This window comes from Penicillium lagena, assembly GCF_028827675.1.
Source record: "Penicillium lagena strain IBT 129212 chromosome Unknown utg000002l_segment0_segment0, whole genome shotgun sequence".
Taxonomy (NCBI): domain Eukaryota; kingdom Fungi; phylum Ascomycota; class Eurotiomycetes; order Eurotiales; family Aspergillaceae; genus Penicillium; species Penicillium lagena.
The window spans coordinates 4,144,280-4,169,336 of NW_026623223.1; the positions used below are offsets into that span (position 1 = coordinate 4,144,280).

General features: G+C 51.8%; 11 protein-coding genes across 11 annotated transcripts; 6 read left to right on the forward strand and 5 right to left on the reverse strand.

Annotated features, from left to right (window-relative positions):
- Positions 1–62: 62 nt before the first annotated feature.
- N7510_004491 (carbon-nitrogen hydrolase family protein) lies at positions 63–988 on the forward strand (the record flags this gene model as incomplete). Its single annotated transcript, XM_056976417.1, has 2 exons — positions 63–98; positions 155–988. The coding sequence occupies 2 exons, from the start codon at positions 63–65 to the stop codon at positions 986–988; spliced, it is 870 nt and encodes a 289-aa protein (XP_056836373.1).
- Positions 989–1,457: 469 nt separating this feature from the next.
- N7510_004492 (WD40 repeat domain-containing protein) lies at positions 1,458–2,819 on the reverse strand (the record flags this gene model as incomplete). The annotated part of the gene is made up of 1 exon (XM_056976418.1): positions 1,458–2,819. The coding sequence occupies one exon, from the start codon at positions 2,817–2,819 to the stop codon at positions 1,458–1,460; it is 1,362 nt and encodes a 453-aa protein (XP_056836374.1).
- Positions 2,820–3,189: 370 nt separating this feature from the next.
- On the forward strand, positions 3,190–4,263 carry N7510_004493 (ankyrin repeat domain-containing protein; the record flags this gene model as incomplete). Its single annotated transcript, XM_056976419.1, has 6 exons — positions 3,190–3,244; positions 3,294–3,319; positions 3,446–3,574; positions 3,641–3,763; positions 3,821–4,150; positions 4,210–4,263. The coding sequence occupies 6 exons, from the start codon at positions 3,190–3,192 to the stop codon at positions 4,261–4,263; spliced, it is 717 nt and encodes a 238-aa protein (XP_056836375.1).
- A 448-nt stretch (positions 4,264–4,711) lies between these two features.
- Positions 4,712–6,726, forward strand: N7510_004494 (flavin-containing monooxygenase; the record flags this gene model as incomplete). Its single annotated transcript, XM_056976420.1, has 6 exons — positions 4,712–4,799; positions 4,866–4,988; positions 5,042–5,121; positions 5,187–5,505; positions 5,570–6,208; positions 6,263–6,726. The coding sequence occupies 6 exons, from the start codon at positions 4,712–4,714 to the stop codon at positions 6,724–6,726; spliced, it is 1,713 nt and encodes a 570-aa protein (XP_056836376.1).
- A 1,060-nt stretch (positions 6,727–7,786) lies between these two features.
- On the reverse strand, positions 7,787–9,201 carry N7510_004495 (uncharacterized protein; the record flags this gene model as incomplete). Its single annotated transcript, XM_056976421.1, has 5 exons — positions 7,787–8,109; positions 8,187–8,629; positions 8,681–8,804; positions 8,862–8,985; positions 9,040–9,201. The coding sequence occupies 5 exons, from the start codon at positions 9,199–9,201 to the stop codon at positions 7,787–7,789; spliced, it is 1,176 nt and encodes a 391-aa protein (XP_056836377.1).
- Positions 9,202–9,809: 608 nt separating this feature from the next.
- Positions 9,810–12,456, reverse strand: N7510_004496 (M protein repeat protein; the record flags this gene model as incomplete). The annotated part of the gene is made up of 3 exons (XM_056976422.1): positions 9,810–10,760; positions 10,817–12,222; positions 12,270–12,456. 3 exons carry the CDS (start codon positions 12,454–12,456, stop codon positions 9,810–9,812), a joined length of 2,544 nt encoding a protein of 847 aa, XP_056836378.1.
- A 36-nt stretch (positions 12,457–12,492) lies between these two features.
- Positions 12,493–12,903, reverse strand: N7510_004497 (uncharacterized protein; the record flags this gene model as incomplete). Its single annotated transcript, XM_056976423.1, has 1 exon — positions 12,493–12,903. The coding sequence occupies one exon, from the start codon at positions 12,901–12,903 to the stop codon at positions 12,493–12,495; it is 411 nt and encodes a 136-aa protein (XP_056836379.1).
- A 113-nt stretch (positions 12,904–13,016) lies between these two features.
- N7510_004498 (H(+)-transporting V1 sector ATPase subunit H) lies at positions 13,017–14,513 on the forward strand (the record flags this gene model as incomplete). The annotated part of the gene is made up of 2 exons (XM_056976424.1): positions 13,017–13,840; positions 13,901–14,513. 2 exons carry the CDS (start codon positions 13,017–13,019, stop codon positions 14,511–14,513), a joined length of 1,437 nt encoding a protein of 478 aa, XP_056836380.1.
- A 333-nt stretch (positions 14,514–14,846) lies between these two features.
- Positions 14,847–16,486, forward strand: N7510_004499 (Zn(II)2Cys6 transcription factor; the record flags this gene model as incomplete). Its single annotated transcript, XM_056976425.1, has 3 exons — positions 14,847–15,042; positions 15,103–16,389; positions 16,455–16,486. The coding sequence occupies 3 exons, from the start codon at positions 14,847–14,849 to the stop codon at positions 16,484–16,486; spliced, it is 1,515 nt and encodes a 504-aa protein (XP_056836381.1).
- A 3,095-nt stretch (positions 16,487–19,581) lies between these two features.
- Positions 19,582–22,525, forward strand: N7510_004500 (uncharacterized protein; the record flags this gene model as incomplete). Its single annotated transcript, XM_056976426.1, has 4 exons — positions 19,582–19,835; positions 19,958–20,897; positions 20,953–22,379; positions 22,441–22,525. 4 exons carry the CDS (start codon positions 19,582–19,584, stop codon positions 22,523–22,525), a joined length of 2,706 nt encoding a protein of 901 aa, XP_056836382.1.
- A 729-nt stretch (positions 22,526–23,254) lies between these two features.
- On the reverse strand, positions 23,255–24,188 carry N7510_004501 (uncharacterized protein; the record flags this gene model as incomplete). The annotated part of the gene is made up of 4 exons (XM_056976427.1): positions 23,255–23,405; positions 23,708–23,736; positions 23,818–24,051; positions 24,180–24,188. The coding sequence occupies 4 exons, from the start codon at positions 24,186–24,188 to the stop codon at positions 23,255–23,257; spliced, it is 423 nt and encodes a 140-aa protein (XP_056836383.1).
- Positions 24,189–25,057: the final 869 nt, after the last annotated feature.

Genomic DNA, 25,057 nt, shown 5'->3' on the forward strand with positions numbered 1-25,057 from the left:
TATTCAAGTATATTCAACTATCTAAGACTAGCCTGAAGTCCAACGCCGAATGAATGATGACAATGCACAAGATTGCGGTTATTCAAATGCACCCCAAGGTATGTGCCTCTCATTTTTCGATCAACTGTACGAAGAGCTTACTCACATGAACCAGTCTCATGAACTGGAACAAAATCATTCTCGCGCAGCGGCTTTCATTCGAGAAGCTGCCACGGCCGGAGCGAACCTTGCCGTTCTTCCAGAGTACCATCTACGGGACTTCGATCCGGATGATGAGAACTTCAGGAGGCAGTGTGCTCACTGGAAGAAGTATCTGGATGCCTATTGTGCTTTGGCCAAGGAGTGTCGTATCTGTGTTGTACCTGGCTCCTTTGCAGAGTTACATCGCAACGAGGAAACCCAAGAAGACAGGCTTGTCAATTGCTCCTATTTCATCGACCATAATGGCGCCATCCTAGGCAGGTACGAAAAGAAGAATCTGTGGCATCCCGAAAGGCCAATTGTCACCGGTTCAAGACACGACGCTCATCCGTGTTTTGATACTCCGTTGGGTAAGGTGGGAATGCTGATTTGCTGGGATCTGGCATTTCCGGAAGCGTTCAGAGAGCTGATCGCTCAGGGTGCCAAGCTGATCATCATTCCTGCGTTTTGGAAGTTGACAGACGCATCCGATATTGGGATGAAGAGAAACTCTCTTTCAGACCAAGTTTTTATCGATGCCACGGTCGTGAGTCGGGCGTTTGAGAACACTTGCGCAGTGGTTTTCTGTAATGTTGCAGGGCCAGCTGCAGAAGGATATATGGGTCACTCTCAGGTAGCCGTGCCATTCTTGGGTTGCCTTGAAAAGTTTTCTACCCCGGATGAGGGCATGAAAATTGTCGAAGTGGATATGGATATTGTTGAAGAAGCAGAATCTGTGTATAAGATTCGAGAGGATATGGGGAAACAAAATTGGCATTATATGTATCGTCATACGAGGTCTCGTTAAAGCTACATAATAACTAGAAAGTCATTTATACGCTCCACAGTAGTCAATAAGCCTTTTTAATCTACGATTCTACGATGACGACATCTAAGCATCTCCTGGACCCCCGCTGCAGCAGGTCTGTGTTGTGTGCATCTTTCAAAGTAAACTAGAAAATATAGACAGATAAGTTGTATTTTGGCGTTGCATTGCAGATTAGTATAGCTTGTGCCTACGCTACTGCAGCAGCACATATGTTTAACAGTAGATCGTTGCATGATGGTTTTCAAACTGATGAACTACGGGGCCATATAGAACAGAATAGGAAAAGAAATGGATGGAGCTTTCCCAGTCCGATATATTTTTTTGAAAAAAAAAGGCCCAGATCCCAGTAAGATACAGAAACCACGCTAAACTCCACCCAGTGCCGTTCAAATACAACTGGGTACAAACCAACCACACAGGGTATTAACGACTCGATCCACAGAAACTCTCAATACCGCTGTCTACCGAGCGTAGGAGCCCAGGTGACGGGATGAGTCTCCTCAGTAGCCTCATCATCAGGCTTCCAAACCTTGATGGTCTTATCAGCCTCACCCGTAATAAGACGCAAACCGGTGCGATCGAAGGTGGAAGCCATGATGCCAGCCTCGGCGTCAAGCGAACCGGGCTGGGCAGTGGTGTCGAGAGACTGGAATCGATAGCCAGTCTTCCAGTCCCAGAAGGACATAGACCCATTGTCTCCTCCAGAGAAAAGGACATTATCTTCGTTGACAGCCAGGGAATTGATGACGGCGTTTTGGCCCTCGAAGTTTTGCATGAAGTCACCCTCAGGGCACTTCCACTGCTTGATGCTACCGGTGCTCGCGCTGGCGAAGGTAAACTCTCGCGGGTGAGTAGCAAGAGCGCGCACGCCCTTCTTGTGGTGTGTCAGGACTCCCATGCTCTTCCCGGCAGCGAGATCCCACAGCCGAACCGTGGCGTCCAAAGACCCGGAAATGACCTGTGGATCAGCCTCCTGGCATTTGATATCGGCGACAGTGCCCTTGTGTCCACTTAACACATGAACGTTGCTCCGCGTGCGCATATCCCAGACTCGACACACGCCATCCCGACCTCCGGTGACTAGCAGATCGAGACGTGGGTGGAGGGCCAATGTGTACACTCCGCTCAAGTGGCCGTGGTAGTGCCGGATGACCTTGTTTGTCTCCAGATCCCAACACTTGACCATCTTATCCTCACCACAGGAGAATAGATACGGATGTCGCGGGGACACTGCCAATCCACGAACAGTGGAAATGTGGCCTGTGAGCGTCAAACGCAGCGCGCCTGTTGCCAGATTCCAGATCTTAATCGTCCGATCTCCCGCTCCACTGGCAAACCACTGGTTGTTGGGTTCCACAGCCAGAGCCCGCACCCATCCCAAGTGCCCTGAGATCACACGCATCAGCTTCCACGGCGGATGCCAATCTGGGCGCTGCTGTTTCGTGGCCGATGGTCTCTGGATCAGACTCTTAGGCTGATCCTCACCACCAGCCACACCCACTCCCGGTGTCCTTTTAACGAGTGACATAGACGCGCCACTCTGGTCTCCTGCTGATGCCTGCGCCTGCGCTTGGATCTTGGGCCGTTTCGTGCGCCCTGCCGCCGCCTTGGCCTGTTTCTGTGCCAGTACTGGTGGCAGCTCCATCACATCCTGATATTCAGCTTTCCGTCGGTATGACACACCGATTGAACCGTCTGCCAGGGTCGAGGGGGTGACCATCAGATATTCCGCACCGAAGAGGTCGGCAGTCCGCTTCGCCGACGTGCGCATGGCTTCGTCGGCTGTCGTCTGTGGGGGAACGTAGGCCATGGTGGGCGGATCTGAAGGCAGTCAAAGCTGCCGGTTTAAATGGGGTGGTGGAGTCAGAAGACTCTTTCGAGGGGAGCAGCTCCAAAAGCTGCGGTCGTGTCGCGCGCGTTGAAAACCCTGCCGTATGTCGAATTGGGATGGAGGAAGAAAACGATATGGCCGTGTGACGCCGCACGTTCAATCCCGATACAGGGCAGCGGTTTTGGCGACAGAGGAACGAGGCGGGTGGTCGTCGTGATGGTGTGCAGAAGATGGCGAATCTTTTGTTGAGTCTTCCGCAGTTGAACCCATTGAAGCCTGAGGCACCAATGTCAGGTGCCCTCCATTGATAAGTGAGCTCTTATCGCGCTTCAGCTTCACCCACCTCGTCATGGATCCCCAGAGCAACAAGTTCGCTCTCCACGAGGCTGCCCGTGAGGGCAGAAGTAGGTGTATCGTTAATCGAAATGGGCTGATACTGACAATTTACTACAGCCGAAATTGCCGAGTCTCTTCTCAACGTGAGTGCTATGTTCGTTTCAAGATAGAGTGCTCCCGCAGCCCCGCGGAACCCACAAGCTTTAATTTGCAGCCATCTTTGCTCTACTACTCTATGAAATGATATTTGAATTTAATTGTTCAAACAGGCAAATCCAAAATCTGCATTTGTTAAAGATGACGACGATCGTCTTCCGATCCACTGGGCTGTGGCATACAATCGGCTGCCGATCGTGGAGTTGCTAGTCGGCAGCAGGAATTTTGATCCCGACGTGGAGGTACGTAGCCCATAATTACAAGTTCCGATACTATTGCCATTCTCAGATTACTGACTATCAGACCAGGATGGGTCAGGCTGGACCCCACTGATGATCGCTGCAAGTTTGAAGGACGCTGGAGGCGACCCGATCATTGACTTGTTCCTGAAAAAGGGAGCGGATGTGAATGTCAAGAGCGTTTCGGGCCAGGTCTGTCCTTTGCCTTGATCAAAGGTTAGTTTGCAATTTGGCTGATATATTTTATAGAATGCTTTGCACTTTGCAAGCTCCAAGGCCAACGTTTCTACTGTCCGGACCTTGCTTGCCAACAAGTGCAGCGCCAGAGTTAAGGATGTTCGCGGTCAGCTCCCTCTTCATCGAGCGGCAGCCATTGGCTCAGTCCCTATCCTCAAAACTCTTCTAGAAGAAGGAAAGAGTCCCGTTAATGCGACAGATGCCGATGGTCTGACGGCGCTGCACCACGCTGTGTCTGAAGGACATGGAGATGCAGCGATCCTGCTGTTAAAGTCTGGCGCCGAAGCGGAAAAGAGGGACAATGATGGTAAATTGGCTATCGATCTGGTGCCGGATGACAAGGTACGTTCTTTGCATTTCTGCGTGACATTTCCAGTAGTTGCTGATTCCCCTTCACATAGGTCAAGAAGTACATTTTGCAAACCGCAGAACGAGAAGGAGTTGAGCTACCGTAGATGTCTTGTACATTACTGCATACCTAGTGATCTAATAATCCTGAAGGCCTGCCGAGTGTCGGTTACTTCTTCCATCCTCGGCATCTTTCTGCAGAATCCCCGCATCTCAACCCCACATTACCGAAATCCTATAGGCCCCTATGTGATGGCACTGACGGCGATTTATGCCACAAAAGGGGCGCATTATTAGTGTGTTGTGACCAGTTATTGTTTTGCCCAATGCACGATGCGTTTCAAATGAGGCGTGACATTGGCCGAGGTCGGTGCGAATCACACCTCCCGGTTCGAACACTGTCAACAACCAAAGTCTGACTTTGAAGGAGGGGCCTCGGTAGTTTGCAATAAATATAAATGATGCTTGATGCCAGTGATCTCCCCGCCAATATACTCGAGTTATAAGCAGCGATATTCATGCCCCCTCCCCTCTGCCTTCCCTAACTGTTTGATCATGTCGGATAAAATCAACTCCCGTCTTCCAGTGGGAAACAAGGACTTTACCAATGCTACGGTCGTCATTATTGGGGCCGGCATCTCTGGTCCGTAAACTTCAAACTGATCCAGAGGGATGTGACTAGATCGAGCACACTAACGTCCTACCCTAGGGATGTGCATGGCTATTGATCTAATCAAGCAGAACAAATGTCGTAACTTCATCATCCTTGAAAAGAGCAGTAGCGTCGGTGGAACCTGGAGCGACAACAAATATCCTGGTTGTTGCTGCGATGGTATGCATCTCTACCAGTCGCACTGTTCGGCTCAATAGCTGATTAGGGTTTAGTCTGGAGCTCACTGTACAGCTATTCATTTGAACAGAACCCGAACTGGTCAAGAGAATATCCTGGCCAGGAAGAGATTCATGTAAGAGATTTTTGACCACATGGCCCCTACCTTACTATGAAACTAACACTTCTTGATGGTGATAGGCGTATCTCGTTCGCATTGCGGAAAAATACGGGCTTTTCAAGCACATTCGGTTCAGTTCGACGGTCGAAGCAGCACGATGGAATGAAGATGAGTCTAAATGGAAAGTTGATGTGAAGGTGGATGGGCAGAAAGATAGCGAGTTCGCCCGCTCATACACGCTCGACGCGGACTTTCTTATCTCGGCCGTCGGGCAGCTCAACTCGCCGCGTGAACCGAACATCCCGGGGCTGAAGAAATTCCAGGGTAAGATGATGCATTCTGCTCGGTGGGACTGGAGCTATGATTTTTCTCAGAAACGGGTTGCAATTATTGGAAACGGTATGCAAATGCAACCTCCCGACCCAAACGGCTTGGTCTTAATGCTCATTGATCGATTATATAGGGGCAACGGCTGCTCAGATCCTGCCTGAAGTTGCTCCGGTTGCATCCCATGTGACGGTTTATCAGCGGACACCGAACTGGGTTACGCCACGTCTGGACGCTCCGGTGTCCGCCTTTCAGCAAGCATTGCTAACATATATCCCACCAATCCGTTGGCGTAAACGTGCGCTTCAGATGGACTTTCGAGAGCTCTTTTATGCTGCTGTCACGGATAATGATTCAGACTTCGCTAAAATGATACGAGGCGGGTGTACTGACATGATGAAGACTCATCTACCTGACCAACCGGAGCTATGGGAAAAATTAACCCCGAACTATGCTCCAGGCTGCAAAAGAGTTATCATCTCTGACGACTACTATCCGGCTCTGGCCCGTGATAATGTCGACTTAGAGACACGACCAATTACGCGTATCACTCAGAAGGGTATTGAAGTCGGTGCTGAAGATTCACAGCAATACGATTTGATTGTGCTGGCTACGGGCTTTAGGACGGTTGAATTTATGTATCCGATTGAGATCTACGGGAAGAATGGCCGGCCCTTGGGAGATATATGGAAGGACGGGGCTATGGCATACAAAGGGGTCACGGTGGAGGATTTGCCCAATTTCGGCATGTTTTATGGCCCCAACACTAATCTGGGTATGTTGCATCTTTTAGTTACTGGTCGAGGGTAAGCAATTCCTAACTTTCCAGCAGGACACAATTCCATCATTCTCATGATAGAAGCGCAGTCACGGTATCTGAATACCATAGTCGCCGAGGTGATTCGGGCACGGCAGCAGGGAAAGACTTTGAATTTCACGCCCAAACTTGAGGCCATGAAGGAATTCAACGGCAGAATCCAGGCAGTTTTACGAAAGACCAGTTTTGCAGACCCGAACTGTAATAGCTGGTACAAGAGGGATGATGGAATCATCACCAATAACTGGTCTGGGACAGTCGTCGACTATCAGCGTGAGCTTTCAGAGTTGCATTGGCAGAACTATAATGTTGAAGGGACTGGAAAAGATACCATGTTGGCTAAGAAGGACGCAAAACTGGGACGTGTGCGAGAGGAACCTATTTTCAGTGACTCGGCCTTGCTCTTAGGGGCCTTGGGTATCGTGGCGGCGGCCGGGAGCTACTTCCTTGCTCCCCGGTGGCGACCAAAACGCTGAGCTGTGAGTCAATCATGTCAAGGGATTCTGATAATCTAGTGTTTGTGATCAAGTTATTCGTGTTGACCAGGGAACATGACTAGTAAGAGAGTGCATAGTGAGAAAATGAGATTCTCTTGTATTTAAAATCCACTCTTCATGCCATGACTCGCTCCAACATGTCGGTCAGCGATGGTGTGATGTCGCTCGCTGACCTCATGCACCATCATCGCGAGCTTCTGGTGCACCCGTTATTCTGGACCCCTCTCAAGTCTTACCTACAACTATTACAGCGTTGGGTACGGGACCCGCGTTCTCCTCAAGAACCATTTCAGTTCTGCACGGACAGACAACTACTGCAAGAACCACGGCCGCGAGATAATGATCGTCGATGCGGGAATTTTGCACGATCATCCATCGACAGGGACTTGCCGACAAGGCCAAGAGCAAAACCAAGGACACACGGCACCTGTGTGGGGACAGTGGAGCCACGGGATTTTTCTCTTCATCTTATCTGATCAAAAATTCGTCATGGTATCCATGTTTCCATCAGATCTTTACTCTTTTGCTCTAGTAGTGCACAATGAGGCATAAGGTGGTTTACGTAGTATACTGTTGACGATCCTAATCCGGGCCTCTTCCTCTCCAGCCCCATAGCCACCTTGGTAATGTCATTCTTGGTTGATCAAGACCCTTTTGGACAAGCTTTCGAGCCAAGTATCGAGTTTCTGGGCCCCAACCGCACACGGCTCAGCTAATCCTATGTGGGCCTCCTACCGGCTTCTTGTCACTTTGGCAAGCACAAGTCAGTATCGGGGTTCACAGCTGGCAATAATGTGACAATGCCGCTCAGCTTGGAGGCAGTCAGATGATCAAGGTGGAATAATGGAGCCCGTGGAACTATTATAATTATATGGCTAAAAACCCGTGTAGTCTTAACTTCCATAAATTGTATGGAAACTTTGAGTATTTAACAGGCTGAAGACTGAAGAATTACGAAAATTCATGTTGAAAAGAAGACGTGCCAACGAAGACTAAACAGAACAAACCCCGAAACTCAATCCCATCACCTTTCATTCATTCAAGCCTCCGACACCGGAACAGCTTCAATGACAGACTCCATTCCAGGGCTTGTATTCCAGATTCCATTGATCGTCAGTCCCGCCTGACCGAGCAGCTCTCTCCACTGTAGCTCAGACCTCTCAACACCAGCCCCAATGCTCATCATCTGGATATCCAGTGACGATTGCATCAGTGGGGCATTAGTGTCCGGGAGCACAAAGTCCACGATCAGGATACGGGAGTACTGGGAATCCATAGCCGAGACCGTGTTGAGCAAGATCTTCAAGCAGATATGGTCTGGCCAGTCGTGGAAAATGGCGCGGAAGTAGTAGGTGCGAGCATCTGATGATCCGTCTCTGTTAGTCTGTGATAGAATAAACCATATTGTGACGATGTGACGCAGCATTCCAGAAACTTACGCTTGATCGGCTGTGGGTCCAAGAAACTATACCCCATCGTCTCAATGCCGGGATGCTTCTGCGCTCCGGAGACGATCTTGGGCAAATCTTGCAGGATCAGTCGACCCGGTACCTCCGGGTATCGCATGTGAAACTTGCTCAGGTCATGTCCCTGGTTTCCGCCGATATCAACCAGAAAGACGGCCTCCGGGCAAGAAGAAATGGCTCCATCCAGGAGTCTCTCAACGGGATACACATCAAACCAGACAGGCTTCCCTTCTCGTCGGCTAGACATGTACGAGTTGAACAGTGCCTGATGGTGTTTGTTCTTAGCAAGCCATTCGAATTGGCTTTCGCCCACAGCCCATTGCATGGGTGAGTTGGAGTATTCCTGGGGATTTTTGTAGTTATGTAGACGGAGGTATTCGGGAAGTTTGGCGAGAGTTGGGAGAGTGATGTCGTATCTGGAGAGTCGGTTAGCCTTTCTAAAGTATTGGGCCTTGGAAAAAACATACATGCATGGAATGCCGTCACGGCCTATTGGTTGGGTCATAGTGATAGTTCTTTCAGTAGCCCTGTAGACTTCCCCTTCGTCACTGGCACAGAGACCCAGAGCAGTCATAACGCGCATAAGACGGACTATTCGGGGCTGTGAGCATCACCATCACTGTACGGGCTGAAGCACAAAGAACTCACTGATCAAGCCCCTGTCAGCACCGGTTGAAATTGCCAACTCTGTAGCGGACAGGACCTCGTTCTTTGCCAGCAGCGGAAAGATCCTCAGGTCAACGGCAGTGCGTAATGCTGCATTGGCAGGTGGCTATATACACCTTTCAGATAAGAAACGAACAGAAAAGTCAATTAGATATCGTACCTGGTATATCAACCGAAGAATAGTCTCCGTAGGCGTCTCTACAGCCAGTTTCAACTCATCCACAAGCTGGAGCAGTTTGGCAACGCGATGACCAGACTCATTTGGGCTCTGAGCAATGTCCCGAATTTGAGCTGTCAAGGATAGAACAGAGGAGAGTTGCATGTTGGATTGAGTACTGGTTTCTGCGTGAAGCAAGAATAAGGATGAGCGTGCTCTGGCCAAGAGAGGAGGTAAGCCGCCATTTATACCCTTGACAAATAATCGACAAAGCAGACTGCATAAATGACGAGCGCTCCGAGAGTGGCCCAGCCAGGATAGTCCTCCTTCCGATCTCGCAGGGTCATTGACATGCAAAATACACTAGAACAACAAGGTGACAGCGCATGTACTAAGTGGCTCCGGTGAGTGGCTCCGACCCACCCATCTTCTAAGGTACCGACGCAATCATGTCAATCGGAAGACGATCTGAAGGGTCTGAGAAACGGCTTTTTGCTTCTTGCGAACCTGTTCAGGTCAATGGCCTTGATGGTTTCCTATCGAAGCGGGGGGGGGGGGTTGCTGTTGACTGGCATATAAAAAGATCCAAGAAATTGGACTGCCTGCACTGCCGGAAAAGGCCTAGTTAGATGAAGTAAACATATAAGCCTCTATATACAAATCTGGACTGATATTACAAAAATTTGACAGGTTCCCTTTTTGAGGACCATTGGAGGAGCCGGGGAATATCGCTCAACGTATTAAGTTTCTCAGCGCTCAACACGAGACGCTCGTCATTTCATAGTGCTGTCGACCAATTCGCGGTAGATCTTCTTCAGATCAGCAATATCGGCCTTCAGCTCGTCGACCTGCTCGCTCTTCTCGCCCAACATCTCGAGCGTGGTTTGGTACCGTGCATCGACCTGGGCGAGTCGCGCTTCCAGTTCTTCAACGCGAGTGTCAGAAGCCTTCTTTTCTTCCAGCTCACGCATGAGATCAACCACTTGCTGTCGGGTTTCGTCACGCTGGGTCGTCACACGTGTCAGTTCATCTTTGGATCCGGCACGCTCGCTCTCCAGTCGGCGGACTGTGGCACTCATGCGCTCAACTAGCTGGACGGATGGACCTGCGCCAACGGTTGACTCGGAAATGAGCTCGTTGATGCCCCGAGATGGCGGTGCCTGTGTGCCACCATAGGCAGATGGAGTAGCCGGTGTGCCTTCGCCAAAATATTCATCGGGTTCAAACGTGATCGATGGGGCCTCCATGATCAGGGACGGGGGGTTAGTGGGGTTGATGTGCGGAGGGGAGAGCGTGGCCTGGGTAATGGAAGCCGGATAGGAGTTCTGTCGCGGCGGTGTGCCAATCTCTGGCGAGGCAGGGGGGAGGGTGGATGACCGTCGGCTGGCAGGTCGAGAGTCTGGCAGTCCGGACATGGTCGCATCAAGATTGCTTGATCGCCTGCTAGATGCAACGGGAGATGCCCCGCGTCGCTGCTGCAGGGAGTTTGCTTGTTCCCTCCACTTGGCTCGTTCGTCCTCAAGTTTCTGCGCCCATGTCGTGTCCCAGACCTTCTTCTGCTCGACCAGGTCCTTTTGTGCGGCACCAAGGTCGTCGGCCGTTTTCTGGAGCCTTTGTTGCAACCGTTGCAGCTCCTGCATGCGCTCTTCCAGTTTGCTTTCCAGATCATGTTCGGTCTCTTTCGAGTTTTCTAAATCTTCTTCAGTCTTCTTCGACTTCAGGCTCTATAGAGCAAGCACGTCAGCGAGAGCGTATACCAATCAGAGAATTCAAATCTTACCATTTCGCGGATCTTCTTTCGCAGTTCCCCTTCCCGTCGTCCCATATCATCGCGTTCTTTTTCCACATTTGTCAGGCGGGCAAGCAAGGACCCTTCCAATGTTTGCCAATTCTCGCTAGCAACGGCATATTGGGTCTGCAATGTCTCTATCTGCCGCAGGAGTTTGGCGTGCGTCTCCCCGGTGGCCCCTGACGAAGCCTCTTCTGCACGGGAGCGAAGACTCTCCATCTTGCTCTCCAGCACCGATTGTTCGCCCTTCAACTCGGCCTCGAGCAGTCTAGCCTTTTCCTTTTCTTGCTCAATTTGTTGCTTGAGATCGCCGATCTCTCTCTTCGTTTTCTCTTGGTTGATATCACGTTCGATCTTCACGCTTGCCAATTCTTCTTCCAGGTCTGCTGCTTTGCGATTTTCTTTCTCCATAGCATCGGACTGTGCTTTGCTCTCGGCAGCTTCAGCGCGTGCAATAGCTCGGTTCAATTGGGACTTCATGTCCTGAACCGTCTCGCTGAGTGCATTTCGTTCATTCGTCACTGCCTCCAAATCCTTGTTGAATCTTGTTTGAGATGATAACGACTCATTTGCCCTTTTCTCCGCCGCCTCGGCTCGCTTGGCTCTAGCTTCGGAGCTGATCAAATCTCGTTGCAGCTTGTCTGCCTTTCTTTTCGTTTCGGTATGCGCTTTCGTATTTTCTGAAAGCTGTTGGCGCAATTTCTTGATCGCTGTGCGGTGATCCATCTCCGTCTTGGAGAGTTTCAGTCCTTCGTCCAGGAGCAAGGCAATCCTTTCGTCCTTTTCTAGCATTTGCTTCTCGAGACTGCCTGGCGCCGCGTTTGCGGATGCGTTCTTAGCCGATTCCGCCGCTTCCTTGGCCAGATATTTGAGCTTTGCTTGCAGTGCATCAATTCGTTCGATATAGACGTGCGTTTCCTCTTGCCATTGTAACTCAGCTGCTTTGTGATCGGCCTCCAGCTGATATATCGCCGAGTCTTGGTCATCCTTTTTCAAGATATCCGACGCTGACAACACACTGATTCGGGCGCTGTCCCCAGACCCACGAGAATTCAGTACCTCACTTCTTTGCAAATCCGAAAAATCCTGGCTAGGCTTCGGGGAATCTGTTTGCAGATCGGGAACGGCAATGGAGTCCGCTGACTGCACTTCCATTGAACGTCTTGATGATATCCCCGAGTCATGACTGGATCTGGGTGTGTCTGCAAGTGGAGGACTTGTCGGGCCCTCGGCGCCCATAGGGTAAATGTCCGTACTCTTTCGTGCATCGACGCTAGGTCGCGGGCTAGCTGCCGGAGAGCCAGTCCCACTGGGAGTGTTCGACTTTACAACGGCCCGGGCCAGGCGCTCCTGTAATCGGTCGTTTCTCCGAATGGTCGATGAGCTGCGCGAAACCGCTGGGGATCGATTAGCCACGGTCACAAGCAGGGAATGGGGTCCATACAGCCAACAGGAGATTTTAGGGACTGCGCGGTATTCTCTGCCTCCCTTGGTTTCGCACCCTCGGCTTTCGCAGCCTCTTCTTGGTCCATCAGGATGTTGTCCAGGCGAGATTCCACCCCCGCGACAGCCTGCGACAAGAAGGACCCGACACCCCATCTGGATTTTGTAGGTTGTGAGTTTTGCGCCATTTTGAGTTGTACAGCTGTCGGCAGATCACAATTCGGCTACCGGCAAGCAGCAAGGAGCTCGCGGTGCAGGTGCATGGGCTTCGTGGGAGGAGCAATAGTGATGATCGCAGGTGGTATAGAAACGGTATAGGTCGATGTTCCAGAGCCGCAGCAGAGCCAATGCGCAATTATTCGGCGGAAAGGACAGGTACGGGCAAAAGAGAGACTGAGTGGGAGCAATTCGGGGCGGAGCGTACAGGCGGCAGGCAGCAGCGCACCACGATGCAACACGGGTCGCAGAGGGCTGGCCACATGCAAAGGAGAGTCAAGAAGCCAGGGAACAGGGCAGAAGCGAAGAAGAAGAATCGACCATGGGGGGAGGTGGAGGGAGAAAGAAAGGAAGGAACAGATCGAGACACAAGGAATCAATGCAGCGACGTTACCAAGTCTTGGCGCGGCTGCCGTCATGCTGTCCTTCTTCCGTTCCTCAATCCACCACCAACCATACCATCCCTCCACCACCAGCTCTCTCTCCCTCCCTCCCAATCTCTCCTCCTCGTCCGGGGGCTCCCTAAAGCACCATGTCTCTGGAGCCGCCCACCTACCTCAGCTCTCTCCAGAACAACATCCGGGCTCGCCCAATCCCGTGGGAGGGTGCCGTGCGGGCGGGTAACATCACTGATGACCACCTGAAGAAGATCAAAGCCGTCGACAAGGTGCGCCCGGAGCAGCGGCGCCAGACCATTGAGGAGGATCTCCCCGGTTATACCAATCTGCTCGCTGGCGGCGCGGGGGGCAAGAGTATCCTGGAGTCGGCTGCTCGCCGAACCGATATCGTGCAATATATCCTGGTGCTGGCATCGGACCTAATCCAGGATGTCCCCTCTCTCGCCGATGCACTGATCTCACACCCTGAACCCTACAAGCCCTTCCTGCCGTTCCTTCAACACTCGACCAACACCGAGGACCCGATCCCGCTGCTCACGTCGACTTTCCTCACAGCTCTGGTGTCGCACAGCCTCATCACCTCTTCCAAACCCGCCGCCAGAGATGAAGAAGCTCTATCACAGCTGTACACCTATCTCTCCACTTTGACCAAGAACCAGGATAGTGGCCTGCAAGATATTGGCGTCCAGGGGTTTTCAGAGCTACTGCGGAAAACACGATCTCGGGAGATCTTTTGGACTCAGCGCCAGCAGACCCTAGCACCTTTGATTGACACGCTCCGTGCGGCAGCAGGCCCCACAGGTTCCAAAGAAAATGGAAATAGTACTTTGGGCAGTGGCACTCGCAGTGTCGAGCCCGGGCTGTCGGGTGGTGTCGGTCTGCAGCTCCTGTATCGGGTTCTCCTGGTGATTTGGCAGCTTACATTTGAGGGTGCGCTCGTTGGGGATGAGCTGCAGGAGTAAGAGAGAGACCGTGGCCGATGCTTTGTGAATGACCTGTCTGACTGTTGACTACCTAGGAACTACGAGATCGTCCAACTATACACTCACCTGCTGCGACTCTCACCCAAGGAGAAGACGACCCGTCTCCTCATCGCGACGCTATACAATCTGTGCTCCACCAACCGGACTACAATACTGCCCATCGCCGTCTTTGTTCGCTTGCCGGCCCTGCTGAGCAATCTTTCTGGCCGCCATCTGACCGACCCCGATCTCCTCGAGGACCTGAGTGCGCTGTCGACGATGTTGGACGAGTACACCAAGACGCAAACCACCTTTGACGAGTACGCCGCGGAAGTTCAGTCGGGCCATCTGCGCTGGTCGCCTCCCCACAAGAATCCGACGTTCTGGAAAGACAATGCCCGCCGGATCCTGGACGAAACAAACGGCGCGCTGCCCAAGAAACTCGCGGAGATTCTGAGCAAGGACTGGGACAATGACAAGCAGGTGTTGGCGATTGGGTGCAATGATGTAGGACACCTGGTCAAGGAGTTGCCGGAGCGGCGCATGCAGTTGGAACGCCTAGGCTTGAAGACGCGGGTGATGGAGCTGATGGTGGACAAGGACGAGTCGGTGCGCTGGGAGAGTCTGCGGGCCGTGGGCGAGTGGCTGCGGTATACATTCGACGGGTGATGGTTTTGTGAAATGGATGCACATATACTCTTTTTTTTGGTTTCTAGCTTGTCCAACAACCATCTTGTTCTCGGTATTTAAACATCTCCCGATGCTGCATGGTGGAGAGGGATCGGCCGCTAGGTAGTTTCCGGGGGCGATCGTAAATAATAATTGATTCACCAGCTCCAACCAACAAGAGCGAAAGGCTAAGTGCCCGGGTTGTTCTCGTCTATCGTCGGGGCTCTTGGGTTCGCCACACGCCGGACATTCTCCGTGGGGTGCATTCCATTCCCCGCAATAATTAATTCTTCCTGGGCCTCATCATCGCCATCATCAACATAATCGTCCATCATGTCGCGATCCTTCACCGGCTGCAAACGCTGCAAGGCGCGTCGCCAGAAATGTGACGAGCAGCGGCCAACCTGCGGCCGCTGCCAAACAGCCGGTGCGCAGTGCAAGTATGCGATGCAGCTGCAGTGGGGAGGGCGAGCGTTCTCACGCTCGCGCTTCGGGGCCTGCGTGGGTGACGGCGGCATGCAGAGACTGGGTGAGTGCCTCCCAAGCGTGGTCTATTGCACACACACTGACCGAGATTGATCGCCTCCAGAATACTCGCCAGGAGAGTTCATCTACACCACCAAATCCGCCAAGTCACCGCCCGTCGCAGACCGCGAGCTGGCCTTGACCCGACCGGTTGACCCATTCTCGTCGCTGTCCTCCGACCAAAAGGCCTTGCTGCATCACTTCATCAACGATGCGTCCCAAATCACCGCGTGCCATTCGGGCATGCAGCAGGATATCTGCCGCATGCTCGTACCCATGGCGCTCCAAACTCCATCGCTTCTCTACGCCACCACTGCCCTCTCCGCCATCCATATCCAAGCTCTACACAATCAGTCCGAGACGGTCAAGTCGGCACCAGATATCGCCCGGCTGATGGCGCTCAGTCTGGAGCATTTTCGAACAGAGCTCCAAAATCCGTCGACCAAAGGTTCGGAAGCGCTGGTCGCCACCGCTCGCACGCTTTGTCTTGCAGAGATTCATTCGGGGGCTATCCACCCGAACTCATGGCGAGCGCATATCGAGGGCGCGAGGGCTTTGATGAAGACCGCTGACACGGTGGGAGAAGATTCGCCACGCTCAGCGGACGGGTTCCGCCGGTATCTAGATCGATGGTATCGCTCGATCGTGTCGCTCACGGCATTGACGGGGAACGGTCCCCCGATTGGCGCTTCCTCTGACTTTATACCGCCAGATGGCGTCGACCAGGAGGAGTCTCCGGATTACCTGGATGACTATTGGGGCTTCACGTGCGATCTAGCAACCGTCTTTCGTCAGATCGGGGCTGCTGCCTGGCGGAGACACGAGGCCGAGGCCGCGGAGAATATGCAGGGCTTTGTCGCGGGAGAAATTCCCGGTGACATCGAAGATGACGCTGCGTCTTTGGAATTCTCTGTCCGACAACTCATGGACCGGGGCGCCAGCTCGCAACCCTCGTTCTACCCCGGCGTCGCGGAGGGAATTTCGGCGGAAAGCATGCAGCAACTGATGCTTTGCAACGAAGCATTCCAGCACAGTGCTCTCATCCAGATCCATCGCCGGCTCCGCAGGACACCAACAACCTCAGCTGCCGTCCAGCAGTCCGTCCAACGGATTCTGGAATGCACGGCCCAGATCGGTCCTTCATCTGGACTTAGTCCGTGGGTGATGCTCACAACACCACTCTTTATTGCGGGTTGTGAAGCTCGTGTCGAGGATCGAGATACGGTCAGGCAGTTGTTGTCTTCTCTGCATGATACCATCCGTATTCCGAATGTGCTTCAGTCCTTGACCTTTCTGGAGCAGTACTGGGCCAATCAAATTAGTGAAGATGAAGATTGGAGCCATTTCCTCGGTATGTATTATCACCTGTGGCAACCTCTACTAGTTATTTACACTAAGTGCTAACGATATTCAAAGATCGAATGAAATTCGATTTCATTCCCTACTAGGAACCGAACCCGGCTGCCACGAGAGCAAGTGTATATGTCTGATGTGCAACGACTGACGTCTCTTTGGTTATTTGTGTGTCTTGATAGCTTTGGCGTTGTAATTGGGATGGGTGGTGTTAATGTTGTTGTTATTGTTGTTTTAAGCTCTGGATTGGTATATATGAGCTGAAAGTTTTAAATGCCTCCGACTGTACAAAATGCATACGTCCCCCAACGGGGAAATAAATCAGTCCATACAAAAACACATCAACTCGCCTGGATTCGAACATCTATACATACAATAATCATGAATTAGGGCGGACGCAAAAGAAGCCATCTTGTTCGAAACCACGCCCCCCAGAGCAGTACGCTGAATTTCACCCAGACCTTGAACTACTTTACCCTATTTCTATAAATCAATGTATTGAATATATTATCTCATTTCATTTTTCTCGCCTAGGTAGCCCATGTGGAGCCATCGTGTCAGATTTAGATACAGTAATGAACCAGCATCCAGTCAAGGATTATTGTTCGCCCCCACAAATACTACCAAGACTGCGGCATATGTTGCGGTCGAAATCAATGTTTCGGCATTCGATACTCGAACACCAAACACAAGCAAGAGCGCAAAGACAGTGACACAAACCGATACAGTCACCAGGCTCTTATTCTGCGACGGATGTAGGGTCATAATGATCATAGGGACGATAAGAAAGAGGCCGCCTGAAAACGCTATGATAAATCGGCTTAACCTATCCACGAACCTAGATACAACCCTAGGCATGTGTCCTTTTTGGTATTCTTGGCTCCGAGACCTATATTCTTCGCTTGAAAAAGTCCACTGGCGCGGCAGGTGTCGGAGTAATGCTGCGCGCAATGGATCAATTCCACTATCCATATCTTGGAAGAAACTGTAATGAGAGTAAAATCCATCGTTAATCGTGGATTGAAAATATCTTTGCAGAAGAAGTCTTCGGTCCCGTGCATCTTCTTCCTCGAGTGGCCTTTGATTCTTGATGAACTGATAATTCCGGATGGCCGTTGCTATTCTATGTGAGATTTAGAGATTGAATTTGTTGACTCTTGATCATTCCTTACTATAGTCCTGGAGCTTTCTTTGGAGAGTATCCAAATCTACGATGATATGAAGCTTGCATTCAATAGCATTACGTCTCGATCCTTTGAAGCACGGATCCCGCACGACGTTTACTGTCACTTTACGGCGCAGGTACCGGATTTGGCTCATAGACTGGATCAATGTCTGGGACCGGCATCTGCTACTACAGATGGCAAGTCTGCTGATTTCCCGGCCCAAGCCAAGACATCGCTGCTGTCCCTCGATAATCGAAGACGCAGGAAGTCAAAGTGGAAGAAATTTTTCTGATCGGGCAACTCCAAACTTCTGTTCTGTACTTGGCTGATTCTAGCTTGATTATTCTGTAGTAGGAAACATAACCAAAAGATCTGATATGCGTAACGATGAGCGTGGAATCTTTAGATCATTGCCTGCTCACCAAACCAATGGTTCCTAGCAGTTTTGATTAACGAGTACCTAGTGCAGTGGTTCTGCGTGGCCGCGGCGTGGTTTGTATTGGTGAGTTCGACAAGATGAATGATGTGGATCGTGCCTTAGTCCACGAAGATATGGAGCAATGGTTGATATAGAACCAGTCCTTGATTATCACTATTATCAGACCCCGCGACTGGCAGCAGGTAAGCCCGGCATGTCAGAGGGTCTGATTTGTGTCTGTACCCGCTAGCTGGGAGCTTGCCATGCGTTATACCCGCCGCTTGCATACCCTCGTGCAGTCCGTTTCTCAATGGAGGCCACTAGACTGGGGTACCCGGCCGGTGTTCGGCCGGCTGGTGGGGGGAACTGGGGAACCGATCGATCGATTGAGATATCAGATGGAGTTCCTCAATGAATTAGTTCCCCCGCTCAATACATCAGAGAAATAGACTGAATGCATCTGGGGGGAATTAGGGTTCGGGTCATTGCGAAAGTTACTCGAGCGCCATCACCGACCCCGCTAGCGCTTGTTTCGACTGTTCCACGGTCGCATCGGCTTCCCCAAGCGACAGACCAAGTCGGGTTATGGTTATAATACGAACTATGCAACCATGTCTCACTCTCCCCAAGCGGGGTTCTTCACCGCCAAGGGCTAGGAATTTAAATCGGCCCGTGGAGCACAGAGCAAGCGCATTGGCCAAATCCATCCCGCCTCGATGTGACATGAATGGCACTTGCAGGAACTGGGCGAGACGCCCGGTCTGATATTTCGCTGATTGGTGCTAGGCAATAGCGCTACTGTGCCACGGTCAGGCCAGGTGCACGTTCGGCCCAAAGAGGCAATAGTGCCTGGACGAGGGACGGAAGAAAAGGGGCAGCGAGATAGAGAGATTCTGGACCCGCAATAATAATATCTCATTGATTAATTCTTATTATTGACTTTGACGTGATCCACGCCCGCACGGATGTGATTGTCAAACAGTCGTAGTATTCAGGCCACCCCTGGTTGACATACTAGTTCCTGCGCATGAGCCTAATTGTGTAGGTTCAGTGTTGCATTAACAAACCGACGCGTCAGCGACAGTGTACCATGGTGGTCACTGCTGGTCGGGGTGGCCATACTGCAGGTACTTGGGGGGGTACATCGGGCCAACCCCTGAACCGCCCCATGGATTAGCGCCAACTCCCGATCCACGACTCAAGGGGCGTGCGCCCGCCAGAAGACTATTGATCTAGCCCCTCGCCGATAGAGGGAGCACTCGGAGTACGTGTAGAGAGGATCTAGATGACAAGAAGAGAATTCCAGTCTATCTAGAGCTCCTAGACTACAGTAAGACGGGGAATAGAAAAGAGACAAAAGAATAGAAGATAGGAAGGTATCAACAACTACCGTACTAACTAATCCTAGCACGTTCTCGTGGCGTTCGGCCGCCCCTGGATCCACTTGTTCGTCCCGCCCAGAACTCCTTTTCCTTCTCGTCCTCATCACTTAGCCATCCTTTCCCCTTTCGTCTCTCTCCCAATTGGCGCGTGCTCTCCCTTTCATGCTCTGCGACTTTGGCCGTCGATCCCATGGCTATTTTTTGATCGTTGACCTGGGTGTCTCATGGCCTCTCCCGCTCCTCCTGACGGCGCTTCCGTCGGCTCACCCTCCTCATCTCTCTACTCTTCTCCTCCTCCGCCTGTAGTCCGCCGAAAGCCTCTGCCCCAGCATGCCGATCTAGGGATTACTATTGCTCACCCCTCTCCTCCTTCTTCCATCCCTGATAATAACCCTACTTCCCCCCCTTCCACTACCACCCTCCCTAGATCGCCATCCCCCGTGGAGGGAGCCTTTTCGACATCACCCAACCCCAATCGGTATGTGAACCACCACTCACTGACTGGCGCAAGTCCATACTGCTGGCGCTGGTCCTCTATATGTTGTCCCGGTTGTTCAAGTCCTGGAAAACTAACCGTCGGCTCTTATCGCGCATTCCTAGATTCTCACGCGGCGCATACCCACCGCAACCCCTACGAATCGACACTGCTGCCTCGGCGTCCTTCTTACACTCTGTGATCGAGGACGAGGAGGACGACGACGACGACCAAGGGGCCGCCGACTACTTTGACAACAGCTACGAACATCAATTTACGAATGGCACCTCACTGCACAGTCGTCTTGTGAGCGAACCCTTCATTCCGGTTCTCAACTCTCCCCCTCCAACCCAAAGGCGGGCGACTACTATGGCCTTACACCCGCCTGGGAGCCGACCACCACCACTTCATATCGACGTGGACGGACGGCCGCCACCTCCAATGAGCGCGGTCGATCCCAGACAACCCAAAACACCCGGAAACAAAATCAGTTCTTTCTTTGGCTGGAAAGGTGCTACATCTCCCGGAGCGGAATCGTCCAGTACCGAGATTTCAGATACTGGCCGCTCACCCCTATCATCTCCAATGCCTCCTCTAGCCAACGTACCCATCAAAGCCCCCTCTCCCTACGACACCAAACCTAATGGCTTCCACCCGCCAGTACGCAACAATTCAAACAAATCCTTAGGCGATGCCAGCGTTCAGGACAGTGTATATGCGTCCAAGTTTGCGGACCTCGAAAATGAATTGCGAGAAATCAGTTCTGAGCTGGCGGGCTCCATCCGCCGAGAAATGGAACTCGAAGACCTGGTTGAACGACTGCAGTCTGAAGGACCAGATGCCAATCGGCGTACCAGTGACTATTTCTCCGACTCTGGAACCAGCAGCTCGATCCGCTATGCTCTAGACTCCGGGCATACCGAAGATGTCGAAAAGATTCGACGGCAACATGAACAGGAACGAGCGCAGCTAAAGGTTGAACTGGCCCAGAAGCTACAAGATGAACGGTCACAGCGGACGGCATCCGAGTCCCATGTCCAGCTCCTGGAGAGCCAAGTGCAACAAGTAAGATTCAGACCTTGAATATGACCCTGAATATATGCTGACTTTGTTTATTCAGCTTCGACGCGAGAGAGTAGACTTATCCGATCTATCATCCAAGACCCGGGAACTCGAGACTGCCCTCGAAAACACGCGTCGGAAGCTGATTGAAGAGCGGCAATCCAAGGACAACTTCGAGGATCTCCTGACTGCCATGAGGGTCGAGTTGAACCAACTCCGAGACGACCGTGATCAGCTTCGGGATGGTGACACTCCACAGGCCGTGGCCACCCGTTTGATGGAAGAGAATGAAGCTCTCAAAATTGAGAACGCCGCTTTGGCCCAGTTACAGGGCAGCCGATTTGCCTCCATTTCGGAAGACGGCGCGGCTCCCAAGCGGAACTCAGTCTTCGGCGGCCTCGGGCGGTCGAACTCCGTCGCACGCATGCCTGGCAAATCTGGTGGCCTGTCTCGATCCAACTCTGTGACGGGTGTCAAGGAGAGCCGCGAGTCCTTGGTTGAGAAGGTCAAGGAGATCGAAACACAGCGAGACGCGCTTCACCGGTCATTACGAAGCCTTCTTGACCGCCAGGCGTTCCAGGCCCGCGACTTCGAGAAGCGCATGCGGATTCTGGAACTAGAGCTGATTCGGACTCAGGGCTCTGCCCCTCCGCGCAGACTCGGCTACGAGAGGGAGGTACGCTACCTACGAGAGGAGGTGAGCCACCTTCGCCAGCGCGCGGAAGATGCTTTGGATGGCAAGTGGCAGTGCGAGAAGAACCTTGCCGGTCTCAAAATGGATCTGGACCGTGCCGAGCAGGAGACCACCTCTCTCCGTGTGCTGTTGCAAGAGCATGATGACGGGGATCAAGCCGACGAGGTTCTGGCAACGTCATCTTCTCTAGAATCTGCCTACAAGCAGCTACAGGCCCAACGGAACCAGGCCGAAGGCAACGGTGCGAACTCTCAACAGCTTGTGGTCTCTATCCAGCGCACAGATGCTCTCGGGAACGACGTCAACCACCAACTTCAAATGAACAGCTCTCTGCGCGAACGGCTTGCCAATGCTATCAACAAGGGCGAACGGGACCAGCAGTGCTCGACTGAGCGTATCAATATTCTTCAGAACCGACTCAAGGGGTTGGAGGACTCCCTCGTGCAAGCTCAGCAGCATTCCGAGGAAGAGATGAGCAAGCATGAGGAGCAGGTCCGCCAGCTGAAGGAAAACCACAATTCTCAGCTCATGCGCATGAAGAACGGGTCGCGTGACCCCGTCACTCTCTCTCCACGACCTCCAAACACCCCCTTCGGGGCACGCTCGCCGCGTCTGGAGAAGACCACCAGCGGGGACGGTATCCCCTTGACCGAGGTCATCCAGCCTGAAGCCCTTGAGAAGCAGGTCAAGCAGCTCGAGAGAGCCCTCCGCGATGCAGACATGGAAATGGAGGAGGTGATCGGGCGGATGAACCGTGCCCAAATCGATGTGGCTAAACTTCAAGCTGAGAGGTATGTCACCGCCTCTGATTTCTTGCCGATTCATATTACAGAAGACTAATTTACCCCACAGAGACGAGGCCCTCCGCCAAACCCGTCGCCTCCAGACAGACATTCAAGCCGAGCGTGACGCCTTCAAGTCGATACTTGGCTACTAAACCAAGCCCGCTAATGCCCTTTGTCTTGTTTTTTTTTATTCTATCATTTATCATTGTACCTACACCCCCATCTGCATCTGCATCTGCCATCGCACCCGTTTCGATTGGGTTGCGGTAGTGTCTCGGAGTTTGGTTCCGGGAGTCACTTTGAATTTTTTGGGTTGGATATCTGCCCTTTGCAGTGCTGATTGGTTGTATATCTGTTTCTATCTCTACGAGATTTCCAAGGTTGGAGTCTCGATTTTTTGGGGGGTGGTTGACGCTGGGTCGCCACTTGTATATACGATGGCGCTACGAGATGGCGCTATGATCTGGGGTAAATACCTAATTGGATGTACAGTAATTATAGGCTGACGGCTACGACAGCCAACCACAAAACGCATACATTACTTTGTTTACATTTTAAGTGCTTAGAGTGGTTTGTTCTGTTTGCACCGACGACGTACTGCAAATAACGTTAACCCTAATTCTTTATTATTATTAATTTTGGATAGAGCTTCGACCTAGTAGATAGAGTTATCATCCGTACAGTTAAATCATTTATAGTAATGCATGCCTCCGGCATGACACATTTCTGATTGTCTTTGTACCCGCGATGCGTCGGGATGCCGGGGATCGGCGGGTGCGTCGGGGCCGGCGTCGCGAAGGGCTCGCGCGCCGAGTCCCACAGACGACGGTCCTCGCGGTCGAGTGGGCCTCGTCGTGGTCGCGGACGTGGCGGCCCTCGATCTAGTGCGGGTTGACGCCCATCTCGCAGGGCCGGCAGATCCACACGCAGAGGGGTTCGTAGAAGGTGAAGAGGTCCATATCTCGAAGAGGACGCGCGATCTCGACCTCTACCCAGCCGTGAGGTGAGGGGATCGATCCTCGTTCACGTAGTCTATGGATCATGTCATTCAGTCATATCGTACATCAGATCAAGGTCGGATGGTACTTTCGTGAAGAGGGGGTGGAAGGGAGGGATTTCGGTCAATCGTCTGGATCGGACGAGGGGAGGAGGGAAGAGACAGCGACGACGACGGACGACCTATGATATAGAGTCTCTCTCTCTCTCTCTCTCTCTCTCTCTCTCTCTCTCTCTCTCTCTCTCTCTCTCTCTCTCTCTCTCTCTCTCTCTTTCCATCGATCCGACGCGACGCCATCGCGCGCGCCGCCCGATATGATATGATCGTGTGAGCATACATTTGGCCGGAATCCATCCCCAGATTATCCTATGTAATGATGGCCTTACCATAAGGCTGATGGCCTGAGCTCAATCCATTTAATTACAGAGATTTTCCAACCCAGCTTACGAGCTCTTCGTCATCCATACCCTTGATACCGAGAAGATTGTTATCCAGATGAGCCGAAAAATCACCGCCATAAACGTCGCCTAGGACAGACACTTGAAGAAGAGGGAACAGGGCTTTGGTGGCGTCCGGATTCTCCTTTGCGAGCTCCGCATAAGCACTTTCTTTGGCAGCAGAAGCGGTGGTGTGCGTAAGGTTCCAATCCTTACCGTCGAGCTTTTTGACAATAGCGATGAGCTAATTCTGAGTTACAAGCGCATCGTGAATGTAAACGTGCCGATTCTTAGCTTTCTCAAGGTGAGCAAGAATGCTCAAAACAGCCCTGCCGATGGTGGCCAATGTTGTCGTGCTGAATGGGCGATCACCACCATCATATAAGGTGGCGCTGTGTGTTCTCGGATTGACTAAGAAACCGTACTCCAAGCCCCAGTCCAGGAATGCCCCATGAAACTCGATTCCGAAAGCGAATCTCCCGTGATCTTCGAGTTTCTCTAGTATCGATTTACAAATCAGGAGTCTAATGTGGAAAAGTGCGAATGCTTTTATATTTACGTTTCCTGAGTGTACTTGTAATCGAGTGCTGATAAATCAGACACCTCAAACTCAACCAAGATGGATACAAATATAGCCATAAATCGCTATGGCTTACTTATCATGCCGACGACGGGCTTGTCTGAAGACCGAGCGCTAGAGTTACCTCGCCACTATAAAGACCCACCCTCGCGTCACGTTTCTACTAGGTGAAAAATTAGCACAGGTTCAAGTCGCGCATCATAAGGGCAGCAGGAACACAATGACGGCTACTTGCCACGCAGGCCTCTGAGAAGTTCTAAGTTCTTGAGCATAAAGGCCAAGGAGATACAGCTAGTCAGGGCAAGCAGTGATGCCCAGAACTATAACGTGTTTATTTAAAGTACGGCAATTCTCGAAATCGGTTATTCCTCTTCACTCCCACGAATTGATTCCCGGACCCTAATCTGTTCCTACTACGGTAAAAGAGCGAGTTGAGATGTGCTCGAAATATACTCACATTAAATCGCACCGGGAATTGTTGCGATGGTAGAATTGCCCTTTAGGCTGTTATGGGTAACTTTACAGTATTACTGCAGCCTATCATATAATACGGGTCATTATCTTGATAATTCCCGAACGGTACGTTGTGATTTGAGTGATGCACAGTAAAATGATCTATAGCAATTGATGATCACATCGAACCACACTGATTCAAGTGAGGAGATAGTCC